The following is an 18129-nucleotide window of genomic DNA, read 5'->3' on the forward strand; positions in this document are numbered from 1 at the left end:
GGCGTAGCTAGACCCGACTTTCGGGGGGGGGGGGGGGTTACTTCTTTTATATATATATATATATATATATATATATATATATTATATATATATATATATATATATAATCGCTTGGAATTTTTTCCTTTTCTTCTTTTTTTTCTTTCTCTTCTCTCTTCTTTTTCTCTTTTTTTTTTTGAGACTAACTTTTTGGGGGGGGTTTTGTCCCCAAAACCCCCCCCTTAGCTACGCCCCTGTGTGGCACAACAGCAATAATGAGCTCAGAGAACATGTTATCCCTTGGCTGACTACACAGGCGGCAATTTTCTATGAATAGGTATACAAAAACCTGTACCACGCTATGACAAATGTTTGGAAAATCACGGGAGCAATGTCAAAAAATAGCGTAAGGATGGTAGATTTTTGTGCAATAAATTTCTTTGCTCTATCTGTACTCGTTCTTTTTTTATATCAAAACGGAACTTACTTTAAAAATACGCCTCGTAATAATGTTTGATTTTCTATATAAATACATACCTGATATGTTTTTATAACTTTGTTGAAATAGTTCATTGTGCAGTTCCTGTATCGAGTAGCTACTGGTCAAGTACATGAAGTTGATGATACTAGGGAATATGATGTGGAAGAAAAATTATTTAAACAAACATGTAAAAATAGTGTGCAAAATGGGTAAGAGCTACTTGCATTCACATTTTTAGTACTTGTGTCAATTCAATTTTTATTACTTAAACTTTTAAACTGCAATGATAAACAGAAGACCTTTGTTTTACGAGGGTTTATTTTACGCGTTTCCGATTATACGCGGTTTAAGATTTGACACCTTTATTTTATTTTATGCGGATGAGTTTCGGTTTTACGCGGATGCAGCAATATGCAAAAAGATAATTTCCCCCTCTTTCAAAATACAAACTCCTAAAGATTTCAGATTACACATTATAAACTGCATTTTGTCATGCTAATAATCGAGCTTGGGCCACAGGAGACATTTTATGCGATTGGTTCTAGAGCTCTTTCCAAAAGTAAAGTTATTAAACTCACACAGTTCAGAACTCACTGGAAGAAGAGCTTTTAGGAGTGACAAAAGAGGAAAAAAAGCAAGGAGGATACCGACATCTATGACACAGAACCAAAAACAATAACATTGAAATTTTGAGCCATTCCTTGACAATAGAAATGATCTTTCTGATTTGTTAGTGAAGGAAGATTTTATCATGGAAATGATCATGGATGCATTAATTCTCTGCAATACATAGAAAAATTCTTGACTGCCAAAAGACTATCATAGCCAGTTCCTTTTCATAAACACTAAATTAATTTGTGTTTTATTTATGCATGTTGTGCATATAAATTGATATAAGTACACATACAATTAGTCATCACTAGAATGAAGTGTTTTTTTTTATCCACGGAACCTAACCCCTATTTTAATACTAATATTAAATCTCAATTTACGCGGTTTGATTTACACGGCATTTCCGAGGAACGTAACCCCCGCGTAAAACGAGGATTTACTGTATTGGGAAAGAATAAAGAATAGGATATGGGAGAATAAACATTATCACTAAAAAAAATTTTTCTGAGATCTTGAAAGCGGTTGTAATTATGAGGTTTGTTTCAAATCATTTTATAATATCTTGCTTTTCAGTTCATTTAAAAAATATTTGAGTAACAAGTAATAAATTTAATATTTAGTAATAAGTAATTAGAAAGGAGCATTAAGAGAGGAGGGGAAAACTTGAGTTTTATTGAGATGACGTAAGCTGACCATTAGGGTGAATTGAAAAAAATGAAATTTCGAATCTTAATTTGGAATACCTACCAAAAGCTGTGCATATATAAGAACAATACACATGTGAAATATTATCAAGTTTGAACAACTCCTTGAGGATCCTACCAAGGCTTGAATTTCTCCAAAAATAGGAAAAAAGGTCAATTTTCAAAAATTTTTATGCAAATAATAAGGTTCAAAATTTTTGTTCTAATACCATTAAAATGTTTCCTTTTAACATGCATTTCGTGTATCTTCAAAATTATTTATTCTTTGCAGTATTAGGTTTGCACACAAGTTCGTAAAATTTCGTGAAATTTCCAAAAACCAACTTTTTTCAAGCTTTTTTGCACATTGCAATATTTTTTCTTTTAAAGTCCATTTTTTTTTTTTTTTTTTGCAATGACTGTGCAGAATGCAGTTTTAAATGGAAATAAAGTTATAGTTCATTACATTAACAGCCCAGCACCTACGACAAGGAGCGTAATTGCTTCAAGCTGGACCAATGGTAAATTGTCGCACCTGTCTAGCAATTTACCTATTGGTCCTGTGAAAATTCACATGGAGCAGCAGTTTCACCATCAAGTTATGTGAACAGGTGACGCAAAGGCTGCTCGTATGCAGTTCGCAGATTAACCATCGGACAGGATGTCCAGTTTTATTGTCTATGGCCGTAATTGCACCGTTCCTTTTTCTGGTATTCGTGGCCGTGCCATCACAGCCAAAAACTAAAAGATCCTTAAAGCTTAAATAAATTTTCAGTTCACATTGCTGTTGCGACATGTTTTCCCGTTCCAGAAGTTGGCGTCACATGACCCAAATAAAGAGAATTGGTTTTTTCAACTATGGATTCCTCGCTTATGGTTCTTCTATGGTATCTGTCTCCAACCATTTCCTTTTGTCATAGTTTTGTCTTTTCGGCTATCGAAAAATGTACTTTTCAAACCCTTTCACTCCTAGTTTGCAGGTTTTGAAGAGAAGCACGTACTTCGTCTGTGATACCTGTGACACTTCTGTCGCCGTCTTCGAATTTTATTCCTATCAACGACTTTAGAGCGATAATTATTTGACACAGTACCAAAAACCTGTAATGTTTCTGAAGAAATTGATGCAGCACATCGCACATCTGTCAGAAATGCCGTACTGATAGCACACTCTTGATAGCATTGGCAGAGAAAGCCTCATTTGTTCCACTTTTGAAGTGACATCAACACCAAAAGATGTTGATGGCTTTGTTGACGAGAGTATAGCCGTTGCAAACTTTTCTTCTTCTGGAATTGAAACAAAACTTTGCTGTTCTTTATCAGTATTGTTACAGCATCTCGTTACGTAAGTGAAAATCTGAAAAAAATATTGATCCTGTCATTCAATGAAATGCCTATTTTTGCCACCCGGAAAAAAATCTCTTAATAGTGATCACTGATGAACAAAAGTACATCAGAGAACTGGTTTTGTGACGATTTTGAAGTCCAGACAAGTGGCTTCTGTTCATGAAGAAATAAGAGAACTCTATAATTCAAAGATGAACTTTAATGCATCAAACTGCTATGATGTTATCAACCGGCAAGAATGTGCAATAACTGCCACCCCTCTCCTATTTTAGCTGGCATATCTAATTAAAATATTCAACAAGAGATTGAAAACACCAACGCCGATTTTGCGTTCATTTAGTTCTCCTGTCACACGCAGGTGGTCGAACACTGTGCTAATATGGTGACAGAAGCTTCTTTGTTTGTGATTAGTCAATAGGCAAGAGATGGCTTCATATGAGCAAAAATCAAACCTCGAAGTAGTCGTCTTGAATCAAAAAATGATTTCAAAGAGGTTTCATGAATGGATGTGACGAACTGGCTATTTTATGTGGCTTTAACTAACTGATACTTTTCAAGTCCCTCATTTTGTGAAATATTGATGTTTATATGTCAGAGCGACTGCGTGTGAGTAAATATACATTCTTTGTAACCAATGCACTTCTCTCTGTTTTTTTAGTTAATACAACTAAATCATCTTGATAGTTTACTTCTAATGTAAAATAATACATTTATGCTTAATACATGTGGCTCGGCAGATAGAAAAGGTAGAATGAAACTCGAAATGCAGCCATTTCTTTTTAGTGGATGCTGGGCTGTTAATGAAATACAGTTTAACTTCACTTTCGTTTAAAACTGCATTCAGTACAGGCGTTGTAAAAAAGAAAACTGGACTTTAAAAGAAGAAATATTGCAATGTGCAAAAAAGCCTAAAAAAAGTCAGTTTTTGGTTAATTTTGCGAAACTTAACGGCTTATGTGCGAACTTAATGGTGCAAAGATTGTAAATAATTGGGAAGATACATGAAAAGAGTGTTCAAAGGAAGCATTTTAACCGTATTATAACAAAAATTTTAAACACTAGTATTTTCATAAAATTTTTTGAAAATTGACCTTTTTTCCTATTTTTGAGGAAATTCAAGCCTTGGTAGGACCCTCAAAGAGTTGTTCAAACTTGATAATGTTTTACATGTGTGTTGTACTTACATGTGCACAGCTTTTGGCAGGTATTCCAAATTAAGATTCAAAATTTCGTTTTTTTCGATCCACCCTACTGACTATGTAAATACAAAAACAAACCAAATACTTGTATAAGACTAGTTACTTAATAGTGTTTTTTTCTTTTCCCATTTACAATATAAAAATAAATTGCAGCATTGAATTAATTGTAATGAAAGTAATTGATTTTTTTTTTCTTTTTTTAGTATTGAAATTGCTTTAAAGGATAGATTTAAAAAAAATTGCACTCTATAGTGTCTCATTCTCATGAGCAAAATGTGACAGGCTATTTTTTCTGATGTATACCTTCTTGGTTTAAATTAATTTTTAAATACAGATCAGTGCTAAGGAAATTTCCCTAAACTCTGATATGCTGGAAGTATGAAATATATTCAAAATATTGTATGCAATTAAAAGTGAGAGGACTACTTTTTTCTTTCTTTTTTGATTGCGAATTAAAAGCTCTGAATTGATTTTGCCTTTCGTTTTCCTTGCAAATTAGAATTGATTTAAATTTCAAGTATTTTTTGCATTACTAGGGAGCTCTGCCCCTACTCGCTAACGCTCACCATCCCTCAAAGATTGCTTCGCAATTTTATTTGATTCACAAAGATTGAAATAGTCAATTAGAAAGAAACATTAAAAACACATTATGAGCTTCCTTTGGGAAAAAAGCGCCCCTTCCCCAGGTTTCAAAATAACTTGTACCAACTTCCAGAGCCCTAAAGGCTAAGGGGCTCCTGAGCATTGCAAAACTGCAGTTTTATACGTTTGAAAAATCAAAAGGAGGAGCTTTCATATTCATCGTCTCTAGTAATATATTTTGCTCTTTAGCTCGGGGCTTGAATTGAGTTGAGCCTAAGATTTTTCGTTAAAATCGAAACCCCTAAAGTTTGAATAAGGGAGGAAAGAAGAAACAAGTGAATTGAAGAGACGTAACTATGGCAATGTCAAATAAAACACCAATCATTTTAATGGAGATGAGATTATTCGAACTTGATTTTTAACCGCTTGTAACTTTTTTCCTTTGGAGATAGAAGCTTAGTTTTTCCACCATAGGTTGTGTTAGATCTGGAGTGAAAAAAAAAGCTGCTCTTTCCAGTGGTGTCAAAAAGAAAACTAGGAAATTCCTTCACTTTTTACTGATAGATTTAATTAAGAAAGTAGTGCTTAAATTTTAGCTAAGCCTAAAAAAGTTCAAGCTAAAAATGCAAATAACTCCTGCTGTATTTAAGTTAAGAGCATTGAAACAAATTGCATAGAATGAGAAAAAGTCTACCCTTTCCAACGATATATAATATTAATATGTGCAAGTAATTTTTCACCCCTTTTATAGGCAATTACGCAAAATTTAAGCTTAAAAAATTAATTACAAAAAACTAATTGGGTCATTCCATGTCAAATCAACCAAAAAAAAAAAAAAAAAAAAATGTTTTTCGAATTTACCATCTCAGATTTTCATAAATTTCAGGGATTATACTGTTAGACATTCTAAATTCATATCTAATTTTAAAAAAAATGTACCTTTTGTGGTTAATGAGTTATTAATTTTTTAAATGTGTAAAAACTCACGTTTTTTTACTCATCTGTTGTGCTTAAAAATGCTACAATTTTAGTTCTATGGGGTCAATACAGTTGGTTAACAGCTCATTTTAAAGAGAATTGCATGAGCTTTAATTTAACATGCAACTTGCATATTTCTCTTGAAATTTTAATATTTTTTAAAATTTAAAATTTAAATTTTTTTAAAGTTAGTGTCTTTTAAAAATTTTGGAAAAAATATATGTTTTTTAATATGTTTTAATACATGCATCCTAAAAATTTCAGAGTGGGGACATAATGGGATCAGTTTTTATAGCAAATAATGCAATGGTGCTACTTAGCATTTTTGTTTAAAAAAAAAAACAATAAATAAATAAAAAATACTTTTTTAAATGCACAAAACTATTTTTACCAATTTAAATTTATTTCAAAATACACATGTTTTAGTTTTTTTAAAATAATATTATAAACATTTTGTAGTAAAACTATAAATAGTTCAATTAATTAAAAAACCTATAAATTTCCAAAAAATCTTAAATTTTGGTTATCTTTTATTCCTTTGAAGTTCAGTAAACAGAACTAGCACAGAAACTTCGAGGATGTAATTTTGAAATGTATAAACACTAAGTAGAATTCGATACATAAAAATACCTAAAGAAGCCTAGAGTGCCAAACCAGTTTGTTTGGCATTCTAGGCTTCTTTAAGAGGTTTTCCACCTCCAGCTCAGTCACTCCTATGCCGGGCTGATGAGTGCTAATAAGCACGAAACTGCAGTCCTCGGCTGGAATTGACTGAGCTGGCGGTGTGTTTTATGCAAATAGTTGAGTTCCTAAAACTTCAGTGATCTTAGTTAATTTTGTCTGGGGGTACTTCTTTTCACTAAGACGAATTTTTTTTATCTGAGTTTCATCAATTACTCCAAGACTTTCATTTAAAATTTCAATAGTTTTAGACTTTTCTGGAGTTGAAATTTCAGTCTCATGATCTGTTTCACTCAGAGCTTCATCTGAACTTTCTTTATAATCTGAGGTAACTAAAGGTAATTTTTGTGCAGCTTTGCGGCAAGTATCACATATTTTATAGCCTTCAATTACTTCCTTATGATGCTTTGATACATTATTACTCACAGTTCTTAAATTTTTCTTGTAATAGTCATGTCCAGGCTTCTTAAATGGATTGGAGCAGTGCAAAGAAATAATTTTTGAAGTCCCTGCTTCAGTCATGTTTTTTTTTTCTTTAAAGCTTGGTTAAAAGGTCATTATTAAATTCCAATAAGCACTCTTGAAAATTTGCACAAAAATATTTTAAAATAATCAACTTTTATAACTATTAAAATATGAGAACATCTATTGAAAAACAAAAAATTAAGCAAAATTTAAAAAAGCCCAATTATTAATACATCAAACACAACCTACTTTACTATTTGAAAGCCAGAATAAGAATGAACAGCTTCCTTCAGCTATTGGACTTAATGCATCACACACCAGTTTGAACATGTCAGGGAGTGTTTCAACACGTGTGTAAACAAGCTGCTGCATGATCTGCCTGTTCTTTAAATGGTTTTAATGCATTTTATTTTCAGTTTTTAATTATATTTTAATTTATATCCTAATTTTGAAATAAAATGTTGCCAAATTAGAAATTGCTTAGTTAAAAATAAAATTAAAAAATAATTTTAAAGAAAATTTAAAATAAAAGTAATTTTAAAAAGTAAGAGATTAATTTAAAAAATATGATTTAAAAAGAGTAAAAGAAAATAATCTAAAAAAATGTCTAATAAAATATATATATTTTTTTACAAAAAAAGTGTCATTGCATTATTTGCTATAACTGCTGATCCCATAATGTCCCCACTCTGAAATTTTTAGGATGTATTTATTAAGACATATTAAAAAACATATTTTTTTCAAAATTTTTAAAGGACACTAACTTTAAAAAAATTTAAATTTTAAAATTTAAAAAAGTATTAAAAATTTAAGAGAAATATGCAAGTTGTATGTCAAATTAAAGCTCATGCAATTCTCTTTAAAATGAGCTGTTAACCAACTGTATTGACCCCATAGAACTAAAATTGTAGCATTTTTAAGCACAACAGATGAGTAAAAAAACGTGAGTTTTTACACATTTAAAAAATTAATAACTCATTAACCAAAAAAGATAGATTTTTTTTAAAAAGTAGATCTGAATTTAGAATGTCAAACATTATAATCCCTGAAAGTTTAATGAAAATCTGAGATGGTCATTTTGAGTGATTGGTTGATTTGACATGGAATGACCCAATTTAAGTTTTAAAAAACAAAACCCCGGGTGCAAACCACCAGGGCTTGAAGTAATTTTGTACAAAATTTCAAGGCTGTAGGTGCTGCGGGGTCTTCTGTACGCAGGCCAGCCACAGACTTCCTTCCAGAATTTCTTTGAAACCTTACTTTTCTCTTTATAATAAAGAAAAGTAACTCCTTGTTGGTTTAATCATATAATAGGGACTATGGAAAATTGCATTCAATTCGGTTCCACATTTAAAAAATGTTTTCAGCTTTAGGATTAATTATTGTTTGTACAATTGCGAGTGTTTTCATTTAACCTAAAAAAAATTCTACGTAATAAATTTAACTCCACCAAAAAATTGTGAAAGAGTATTTAATCATCTTGATAGATCCTAGTCTCTTCGACTTGGTCAACTCTCCCAAAATGATATCCTTTTATGTTAATTTTAAAGTAGAGGAACAAGAAGTTGTCACTTCAGGACTGTAGAGCGACTGGAGAACTATTGGCATCTTTAAATTAGCACTTAAGAGGCTGATCACCAGTTTAACACACTTTTTACACATGCAGATTGTTCATCATAATCTCTTAAAGTTCTTTTTGAACAGTTTTAATATCTGTGCCGTTCTTGAACACTCAAATGACGGTTTGTGTTCTAGAGTTGAGTCACACATTTTCATCTGTTGCGGTTTTTGATGGCTTTCCGTAGCGACTTCATCGCTGACCTCTTTATGGCTTTGAAAAATCCCTTGTGCTGATGGCAGGCTTGCCTTTATGTTGAACAATTATCACCAAAGACTCTTTCCACTAAGGAGAAAAGTCTCCTCTACTAACTCTCATAGTTTCATACATAACGTGATCACAGTCTCTTACTCAGTTGAGTGCAACTTGGGCAGTAGACAGAACAAGCTCATATGTATGGAATCTTTCGATGGTCAGAGGCAATAGAACAATTTTATATTCCTCTAAACTGACTCCTTGCTCTACAGATCCTTACCGCTCCGAGCGCACTCTGATGTGCATGTAACTTCACAGTAAAAACTCTCTCTGTCTTTTTAAGTTGAAACTGCCTGTCTTAAGGAATTGAACAGGCTGAACTATTGAGCATAGGCCAAATGAATTATGCATTTTTCAATATGTGTTAATCGAAAGATTGTGAGCCCAGTTTCATCAGGATCCCTGCAGTTTTGGTGCACATGCACAGAAAATTAGAACTTAGTGAGATTCTAAAAATATTTATTGCTCAAGGAAGAAAGGAATGAAAAACTACATCTAGCTGATGAAAGGGAGTTACTCCAAGGAACACAAATACTCTTTTATTCACATGACCACATATAGGGGTCTCAAAGATGGCTTCCTCTAGATGTCCGACTGGCCTTTTTTCCTGTATCCTCCATCATTACCTTAGACACAACATTTTGCACTGATCTGCCTTTTCCCCCTTTTTTATAATTTTTGATTCTTGGTTACCACAAGCACTGGTGAGGTGTCAACAACACTGGTTCATTAAAGCTTCAAAGATGCCCAATGCTTGCTCTGTATCCAATAACATGAGAACTCTATTGCCTTGCAAGACCTCTGCATAAAAACAGTTCTGTGTTAAAATAAGGAGCAATTGTCATTCACAGACACTTTGGATTTTCACTGCTGGATATCAATCTTTGCGTAGTTAAACTATATGAACTAATTTCCATCTTCTTAGAAACAGCATTATTTGGAACAGGAAAGTTATCACTATTCACAGAAATCAAAGGACAAGCAACATGTCAGATGGTTGTAACTGCACTGACGTATCCTCGATTTCCTCGCATAAGAGGGAAACAATGTGCCAAAGGGAAGCAATTCCAAACTATTAAACTTTCCTTCAGTGCTTCTTCTTTGCACACAGTAGTATAGATGGTAGGATTATTTTGTTGGGGAATGGGTGAAATGGAAGAAAATGGGCAGAGCCATAGTGAAATATGTCAAACTTTACAACACTACCACATGAGTGGAAGTCATCATTAGCATTACTACTTTTTCATTTTTACATTTTACAGAAGTAATATTTACCTGTAGATTGTTAGGATATGAAATAGTAAAAACATGAAAAGCTAAAGTAGCGTTACTTGAATGAGTCGAGTTACCTGAATGAAATAGTTACCTCAATTGGAAAATGTACTTGTTACTTAATCCTATTTGTCTCCTAAAAAATTTTCTGCTGCTTATTACTATTAGCTGTTTGAGCCTTTCGCATTTTTTCACCCTTTGAAGAACAAGTTATCAGATAGCAACATAAGTGTTTATATATTCAATATGCATTTGTTTTAATCTTATAAAATTAACCTTATTTGTTAAAAATGTTAGCATATTTTTTGTAGGAAAAACTTCATGATTTGCTTTTTTTGTTTTTCAGAAATGCTAAAAGTAATGGAACTTGTGAAAATGACATGCACTTAAATGGAGACGTAAGCACTGTAAAAAAGAGAGTGAAAAAAGATAGTTAAAGGGTGAAAATTCAGCAAAAAAGATATAACCTTACATTATTATTTAAATTGTATTAACAAAACACAACACCCACTTCTCATTTACAACTGAATCTTAGTTACATCAATGTAACAAGGAAGGCTTTAAAAATGTATTTCATAACTTCAGGTTATTTTCACTTTACTAATTGTAATATTGTGTTGAACAATATCTTATACTTACTGTATTAATATTCAATCCACTAACTCATAAGCATATAATTTGTAATAGTGTAGATTTTGTATTTATGGTGGATCTAGTAAAAGAGAATATCGGTTATTTCACCTCTTTATAATTACACAAAAGCTACTAGTAAGGCCTTTAAATTCCCAATTGGTCATCTTCATTTTTTTTAGAGTTGTTGAGGTGAAGGATATGTATATATATGTATATGTAATTATATATAGTGCTTTAGTTTTTGGGAAAGCCAACCCCATAATTTGATGATATAGTGAAATTTTTCAATGTTTCTTTTTGATTGAATTTGAATTATAGGATCATAGTAATATATTTCAAAAATAAACTTCAGATTTTAATTTTTTGTCAGTCATAATAATTTTAATCAGAACCAAACAATTATATATTCATAAGTATTCCATCTACAACCAGCAGTTAAATCTCAAGGCCATGGCAGTAACCTCTGATCAACTGGAAAACCATTACAGTGACAAGTCCCATTTTCTGCTTCAATGTGTTTGATCTATTCAATATATTATTTTGCTATAAAGTATGAATGAAGTATTGGTGGAAAATGTTTTATGAAGTGGTGTTTCTGCAAACCTTTTCCCCAACTAAAGCAATGTATGTATGTAAATATATGTATATAAAAAATAAATATATATAGCTGGTAAAATATTTTCAACTGAAGTTTTTCTTCAAGTTCCCGGATTTGTACTCATCTTTGAAAACTGGGGGCATTAACTGAGACCCGAATACTGATGTTTAGTATTTTAATTTTGTTTTCCTTGTCTTGCTTCTGCTTTTTCAAAAAGATGCAATGTTCACCTTCTGACCACTACATATTCATTTTTCTTACATGCATGATCCATTCTTTGGCAAAACTGATTGCTTTAACTTTTCAAAAATTTGCAAACTTTAGCCATAAAAATTCTTTTTATTAACCCATATTATGATTCTAAAATTAAGTTCTTGGTAATTTAGTTTTCAGCTATATGACAAAAATTTTATGAATGCTTGATTACGCTTTGAAAAAAGTTATTTTGTTGCAGTTCTGGGTTTTGTGAACTTTTTGAAAATTTTAAAACTGAACGATCAAGGTGTACTAATATACATTACATTTGTATTCCTTCTGAAGTGTGTATCTAGATCCACCATTGTTTGGTGCAAAATTGACTTTTTTTTTTTTTGTACTTTGACCGAAACTTAAATGTTTAATGTAATGTAAGCGATAAGCATATGGAATATTTGAAACGAATTTTTGTTTTGTATTTGTTCTGTTATTTCTTTTTCATTGTGTTTTTGAAAGTATTTTTATTTTAAATAAGCAAAGGAACAACGGTAGTGCTTGTTATCATCCAGATTGTGTCTGGTTGTACAATGAGTTTAATCTTTTTTTTTTTTTTCCAGTTTATTGAGACAGGCAGCAACAAGATAAATGTGCCTATTTATATTAAGTGTTCATGTATTTCATGTGTTTTTGGTGGTTTTAATGTACAAACTTCTTTTATGAATTCATTTGCCTAGCTCAAAAGGTATTGTTTCTAAGTGACATTCATAAATAATACTTCTTTTATGAACAAGTCAGCATTTTCTCTTGTAAATTAGTTTTTAAAATTAAGATTGTGTAATGTATTTTTTACAATGCCTTTTTGGAAGTTATGTAATGTTCAAAATTAGTTTTCAAATATTTTCAAGTTTCTGCTAGAAGCTAATATAGTTATTTTAAGGTTGATATCTGTTATGTTTGTTTACTTCAAAGAACTTAATTTGACATATTTGGTTTTGATGGTGATTCAGACTAAGGCAGTACCGTCGCTGTTATTATTATAATGCACGTTATGAGTAAATCATGTTGGAAACAAATACACATAACAATGTATAAAATGTAAGTAAAAGCTCTTTGCTTCCATTTTATGCAAGACATGTTTATGTATGTTTTCTGAACCCTTTGAACTACAGTTTAGGTTCGAAGATATGTGGAAAACTTTCAAACTTGCAATATACATTTTTTGAAAGATTTCTAAGCTGTCTTTATCATTAATGGGTTTTAGCTCTAAAAATATTGGATTTCGTGATTGCATATCATTGTCCTTTCTCATACGAAATTTTAACATTGACATTAATTTCATTGTAAAAAAAACCAATACTAAAAGGAAATTTTGTAGTTTTTAAAAATATGAACCGTTATTTAGTAGGATTTGAAAACACTTTTTGTATAAATGTTGTACAGAATGTGGTTGTGAAAGTTCTCTAACTATTTTTGAACTATAGTTGAAATTCAAAAGTATTTAGGAAACTTTCAGAAACGTACTGTACATTTGTTAAATGAATCATTTCAAGTTTTGTGCTTTGAAAAATAATTTTCTGTAACTGGTTTTAGCGCTAAAAGTAGTGGATTTCATAATTGCATTACTTTTTTTTTCTCTTGTAATTTTTATTTTTGAAATAAATTGTACTGTACGAAGAGCTTCTACTGCGAGTAATTGTGTAGTTTTGAATATTATTAAGGGTGCTCTTCACTGAGAGTCTGAAAGATTCGGATCTAATGTTAACCTACGAGGAAAGTTGGAGCTTGTTTTACAAATTCCTGTGAAGTTTTCGGATCAATTTTTTTTTCTGAGTATTTTTCAAGACTATGTCTGTGTATTTTAGTTTTTACTTTTTTGATGCGTCCATTCTCCGGTTTTTTAAAATTCGAGAAAAAATGAATTTCTTCGAAAACGAGGTTACTGTTGGACATTTCGCTCTGTAAAACATCTGGAACTCGTGCTATCGAAATTTTAAGAACGCCATAACATGCAAAATATTTCCAGCTCTCTTTTGAGATCTTGTTTGAAATAATGCAACCATTTTGTAAACAAATATCGGGTTCTAACTATTGAAGAAAATTTCAAAATACGTTCACTTTTTGCATTCGCTCCGCCCCTCATAGTAAAGAGGGTTGAGAGCTAATGGGGTGTAAGATTTATTACCCTCTCATTAGTTCCCCTCAATGACCTTCGCTGGACGTTCTCCTTTTTTTTCCTGAGGCTTTCTTGAAGAATCAAGTGCTTTTGAAAGTGATTTCATGTAGATGCGTGCTATTAGCTGTTAAATTAGCAACATCTGCTTTTTTTTTTTTTCAAATTTGTGGTTTGAAAAGAAATAGATTGGAAAGGGATATTTCTGAGTCAAATTGTTTATTAACAATATAATGAACATTGTTACAATGCTGTCGAATGCGAAAAGTTGACATTTTCCCCTTCCAGTAGAAAAATATTTTTATATATGGATTAAATCGTATTCCAGATTCCAGATACTAGATATTTTGCATCGTTTTACATGTGTTTTATGTTGCTACAAATGTACACACATAAAGTGCTTTCCACAGCTCAACAAACGTTTTTGAAAATTATTTGTGTCTTTAAGAGCCAGACTCGTCAAATTTCTTTAGAAGGTAGATACACATTGAACATGTAATTCATAATATACAGTAAAATTCATCGAATTTCAGAATCGGGACTAGAAATTTATTTGGTTGAAACAAGTATTTCGTTGCCTTAGTATACGTTGTAATAGGTTTTTACTGTATTTCTCTTTAGAAAACTTCCTAAGGAAGAAAACGATGCATAATTTGACCCCAAAGAGAATCATGAAACGTTTCTTATGGGGTCGCAATATTACTCCTTATTTTAAGACATGTACGATATTACACAGTTTTTAAAACATTACGTGAGAAACAAAATAGCAAAATTTTTTTATTTTCCAGTGCAGCAATGCGAATTGTAGCTAATTTTATTTTTATTAAAGAATATTTCCTAGCTTACATTTTGTGTCATAATTCCTGCGTTTTACCTCAAGTTTTTATTTATTGCCGGAAACAATGAAAAAAAAAATAAGTTAAAATACTTATTTTTAATTAACTGTTTTGGAAATAGCTTAAATATATCGATATTGTGATTAACTGCAAGTTTTGAGTGTTTAAATCAAAAAATCATGTACTTGTGTTATTCCATACTTTTTCAGAGCGAATCAAGCTTGTACAGATAGTCTTTACAATTAAAAAAAACATGTTTTATATTTTTTTAAGTACGTTTGCTTAAATATTATTTCACCAACAGCGCTATCATTTTCGGAAAACAACTAAAATTCAGGACAATATTTATTCTTCCAGAAAAAAATAAGTTTTTTTTTTTGAGCAATTGCGAATGCTTATTATCTTTACTTGACCAAAGCTGATGTTGCTCTGATTTTTCAGATTGTCATGATGACAAGAATAACTCTAGCTCATTGTTTAAATATTTACTAAGAAGTCAAATTTTCGTCGCCATGGTTACTAATTGTTTGTGTTCATTCAAGGTTTAACTTAAGTAAATTTTACTTTTAAAAGGGCAGGGGGGTGTAAAGTTACATTTCAGGAAAAAAAAAAATCAATGTGGATGAAATTAAAAACAAAATTTCATCCAAATACAAAATTTCCAGATTACTAATACCGACATTTAAGATTGATAAGAAAACAAAAATACGGAAGGCTTTCTGATGTCTGCAGAAACTTTTCACAATAGAAATAGTTTTTTTTTTATTATTTATCTTTTTAAGAATTTGGAAGCTGTATTTTTGGAGAATAAAAATACTTTTCAAAAACATTTATTCATTTACACCAACATACTCATTAAATACATAGGAAATCATGAAAAATATATTAGTAATTTAATATGATTCGGTTAATGTAAAAAACACACCATGCTAGAATTACTAAGCATTGTATGTATTAGTTTTTATGACGTTTTCAGCCTTAAGGTGTGAACAATATAGAATGGGGGTTACAAGTTTTCACTGCTTTCTATTTTCATTCTCAGAAGCTAGATCAGTATTTTAATACAATGTAGAAAAAATTAATTACGGGCATTAATGGTTTTCAGGTCAAATAAGCACCCCCCTCCTCTCTTTAAAAAAAACATCATTAAAGATAGTCTTAAATTTCGTTTTTATGACTTTAATTTCAAAAAATTTCGGGAAGGGGTTTGCGAAAAGTCCTTCTTTGACCAAAAAAAAAAAGTTTTCTAAAATTGCATTTTTGGAACTTTGATTTCAAAAACCTGCATGTCCCAGAACGTTACTAAAGATGGCCTACAATCATGTTTGTAACACTTTGAAATTTTTGCCTCCCCCCCCTAACATCACACTAAGACTGAGGTCATGCAGGCTATCTTTTTTTTTCCTTCCTTTTTTGAAATCATCAATTTTCAATAACGAACATTTTTCTAAAAATAAAACGAATTTATGAATTTATTTATTGCAAATATTCATTCATTCGTTAATTTTTCCTAGATGAGATCTGAAATCGTATTAATGGGGGAAAAAATCTTCGTTTCAAAATTAATTTTAGCGCGAATACAAATAAATTAATATCACAAGTAGGATTGCAAAATGCGCAGCAATGTAAAATTCCGCGCCTTTTACATTGAGTTATTTTTCTTTTACCTATGTAGTCAAGACTCAAGAGGGAAAGAACTAGAATTTCCTTGGAAGGGTCTGTAAAAAGCTGCAGTTTCATTTCGCCGACAGCTATACCTCCCTTGACTTGCACAGCAGGGGGAGCGTCCGGTCTGTTCCCCTGCAAAATGTGACAGGTCACATGATCCACACTTTCATCGGTCACCGTTCGTTCTATTGGTTGTTGAAGTATCAATCATTTCACTGATGTACACTGCTTTCGTTTAAAGAAAAGGCCCATTTTCAAGCGAGATCGTTTTTCTTCCCCACTGAAGAGCAGCCTTAAGTGTGAAGTTTATTTTTAAATATGTCTCATTCATATTCAGTAACTTTTATTCAAATTGTATTCAAACCTTTCTTGTTGATGAACTTACAATATTTTGTAACATTTATTAGTTTTGAAAGAAAGGTGGTAATGAGTGGATTCAAATTTTTTTGTTAGATTTATAGAATTATTTTAAGTTTTGCTACATTTTTATCACTATTAAAACATGCCACTTTTTGGTGAGTAAAAGCATGCTCATTTAAAGAAAAATGGTAGGTTTTATCTCTGAACTTTTAGTTCAAAATTTAATCTTTTTCATACCTTAATTGCCTGTGTCTTGTCAATTGTATCCTGTTTACTTCAGTTCTATTTATTGAGTCTTACACACTCTCATTTTCTTAATGAATATTTTATTTTAGCAAGTTGGAATGCTTTTCATTAAATAATCGGTCCCCCCCCCACCCCCAATTATAGCCTCAGTTGTGTTTCAAGTGCTTTTTCTCTATTCTTCTTTAATGTGCAACTTTTTTTGACTCAATTCAGAAACATTAGTACTCAAGCATGTTTTCAACGTGTTTGATCATATCTTATTTCATTATTATTATTTTTTTTTACACAGCAGCTTATTCCCATGAAAAAAACAAAAAAAAACTTTGTATATTGTCAATTTTATAGTGTAATTTTGATTGTGATTTTTACTTAAATTATAAAAAAATCCGCTTTAGCATGAAAATGTTTGAAATTATTTTTTGAAACTCATGAATCTTGTTAGTGACTGAATTTATTTATGCTACTATACGCAAAGATTAGATTGCATTACACTTGTTCCACCTATTTTATTAATTGTTTTATAATCGCTTGTGCTGCTGTTTCTGAATCAAATTTGTATAGCTCGTATATTTTCTTTGACACATTGAAAATCAGTAGAATTATTGCTTGCTTTACACAGTGACCAGATATATTTTTCATGAATGAGAACATTACATTTTTCCCAAATTGGGGGAGGGGGGGGGGGTAATAGATGTTATAGTGATGTATACTGAGTATTATCAGAAATCATGTAAATACTGTCTATGTATTATAATAATTGAGATTTTCAATCACACATAAAGAATGAGGGTTCGAGGAATATGCTAATGGAACATTAATGGTTTAGCAAATACTTCTTAAACTTGCAAAATATTTTTTCCCAAGTAGTAAATTTCAATTTTTTTTTTTTTTTTGCAAAAAGATATCTTTCATCAAAAAAGTTGTTCATTGTAATCAACAGAGAAAAACAAAATTACAAGATACTAAAATAATACTTAGGGTGTTCTGAATGGATAGATCAATTGTTATATATACCACTCATTTGTTTTTGAAAATAGTTTGTCCTTGTATTTTCATAATGAAAAATCTTTTGAGTGTGTGTTTATCATTGGTTTTATCAGGAAACAAAATCTTTTTGTTACATTTTTTTTTGTGGAAGGTAAAACTTGCTTTTGGGGTTCTAAATTTTAGCTCTCACAGAAAAGCAAATTAGTTTCAAGTACATAGATTATTTTAGGTACTTTTGTTTGTTATTAGTAAACTTAACAGGATTTTATTTAATTTTTTTTTTATAG

General features: G+C 31.0%; 1 protein-coding gene across 1 annotated transcript in view; it reads left to right on the forward strand.

Annotated features, from left to right (window-relative positions):
• Nucleotides 1-15194, forward strand: part of LOC129216941 (ceramide synthase 1-like) — a 56519-nt gene extending 41325 nt beyond the window's left edge. Inside the window, exons 6-7 of the mRNA XM_054851161.1 lie at nt 548-669; nt 10496-15194. Coding sequence (XP_054707136.1) covers nt 548-669; nt 10496-10586 — 213 coding nt within the window. The 3' untranslated portion in view covers nt 10587-15194. The remainder of the gene's footprint in view (nt 1-547; nt 670-10495) is intronic.
• The last annotated feature ends 2935 nt before the right edge of the window (nt 15195-18129 follow it).

This window comes from Uloborus diversus, chromosome 2 (assembly GCF_026930045.1).
Source record: "Uloborus diversus isolate 005 chromosome 2, Udiv.v.3.1, whole genome shotgun sequence".
Classification (NCBI taxonomy): Eukaryota; Metazoa; Arthropoda; class Arachnida; order Araneae; family Uloboridae; genus Uloborus; species Uloborus diversus.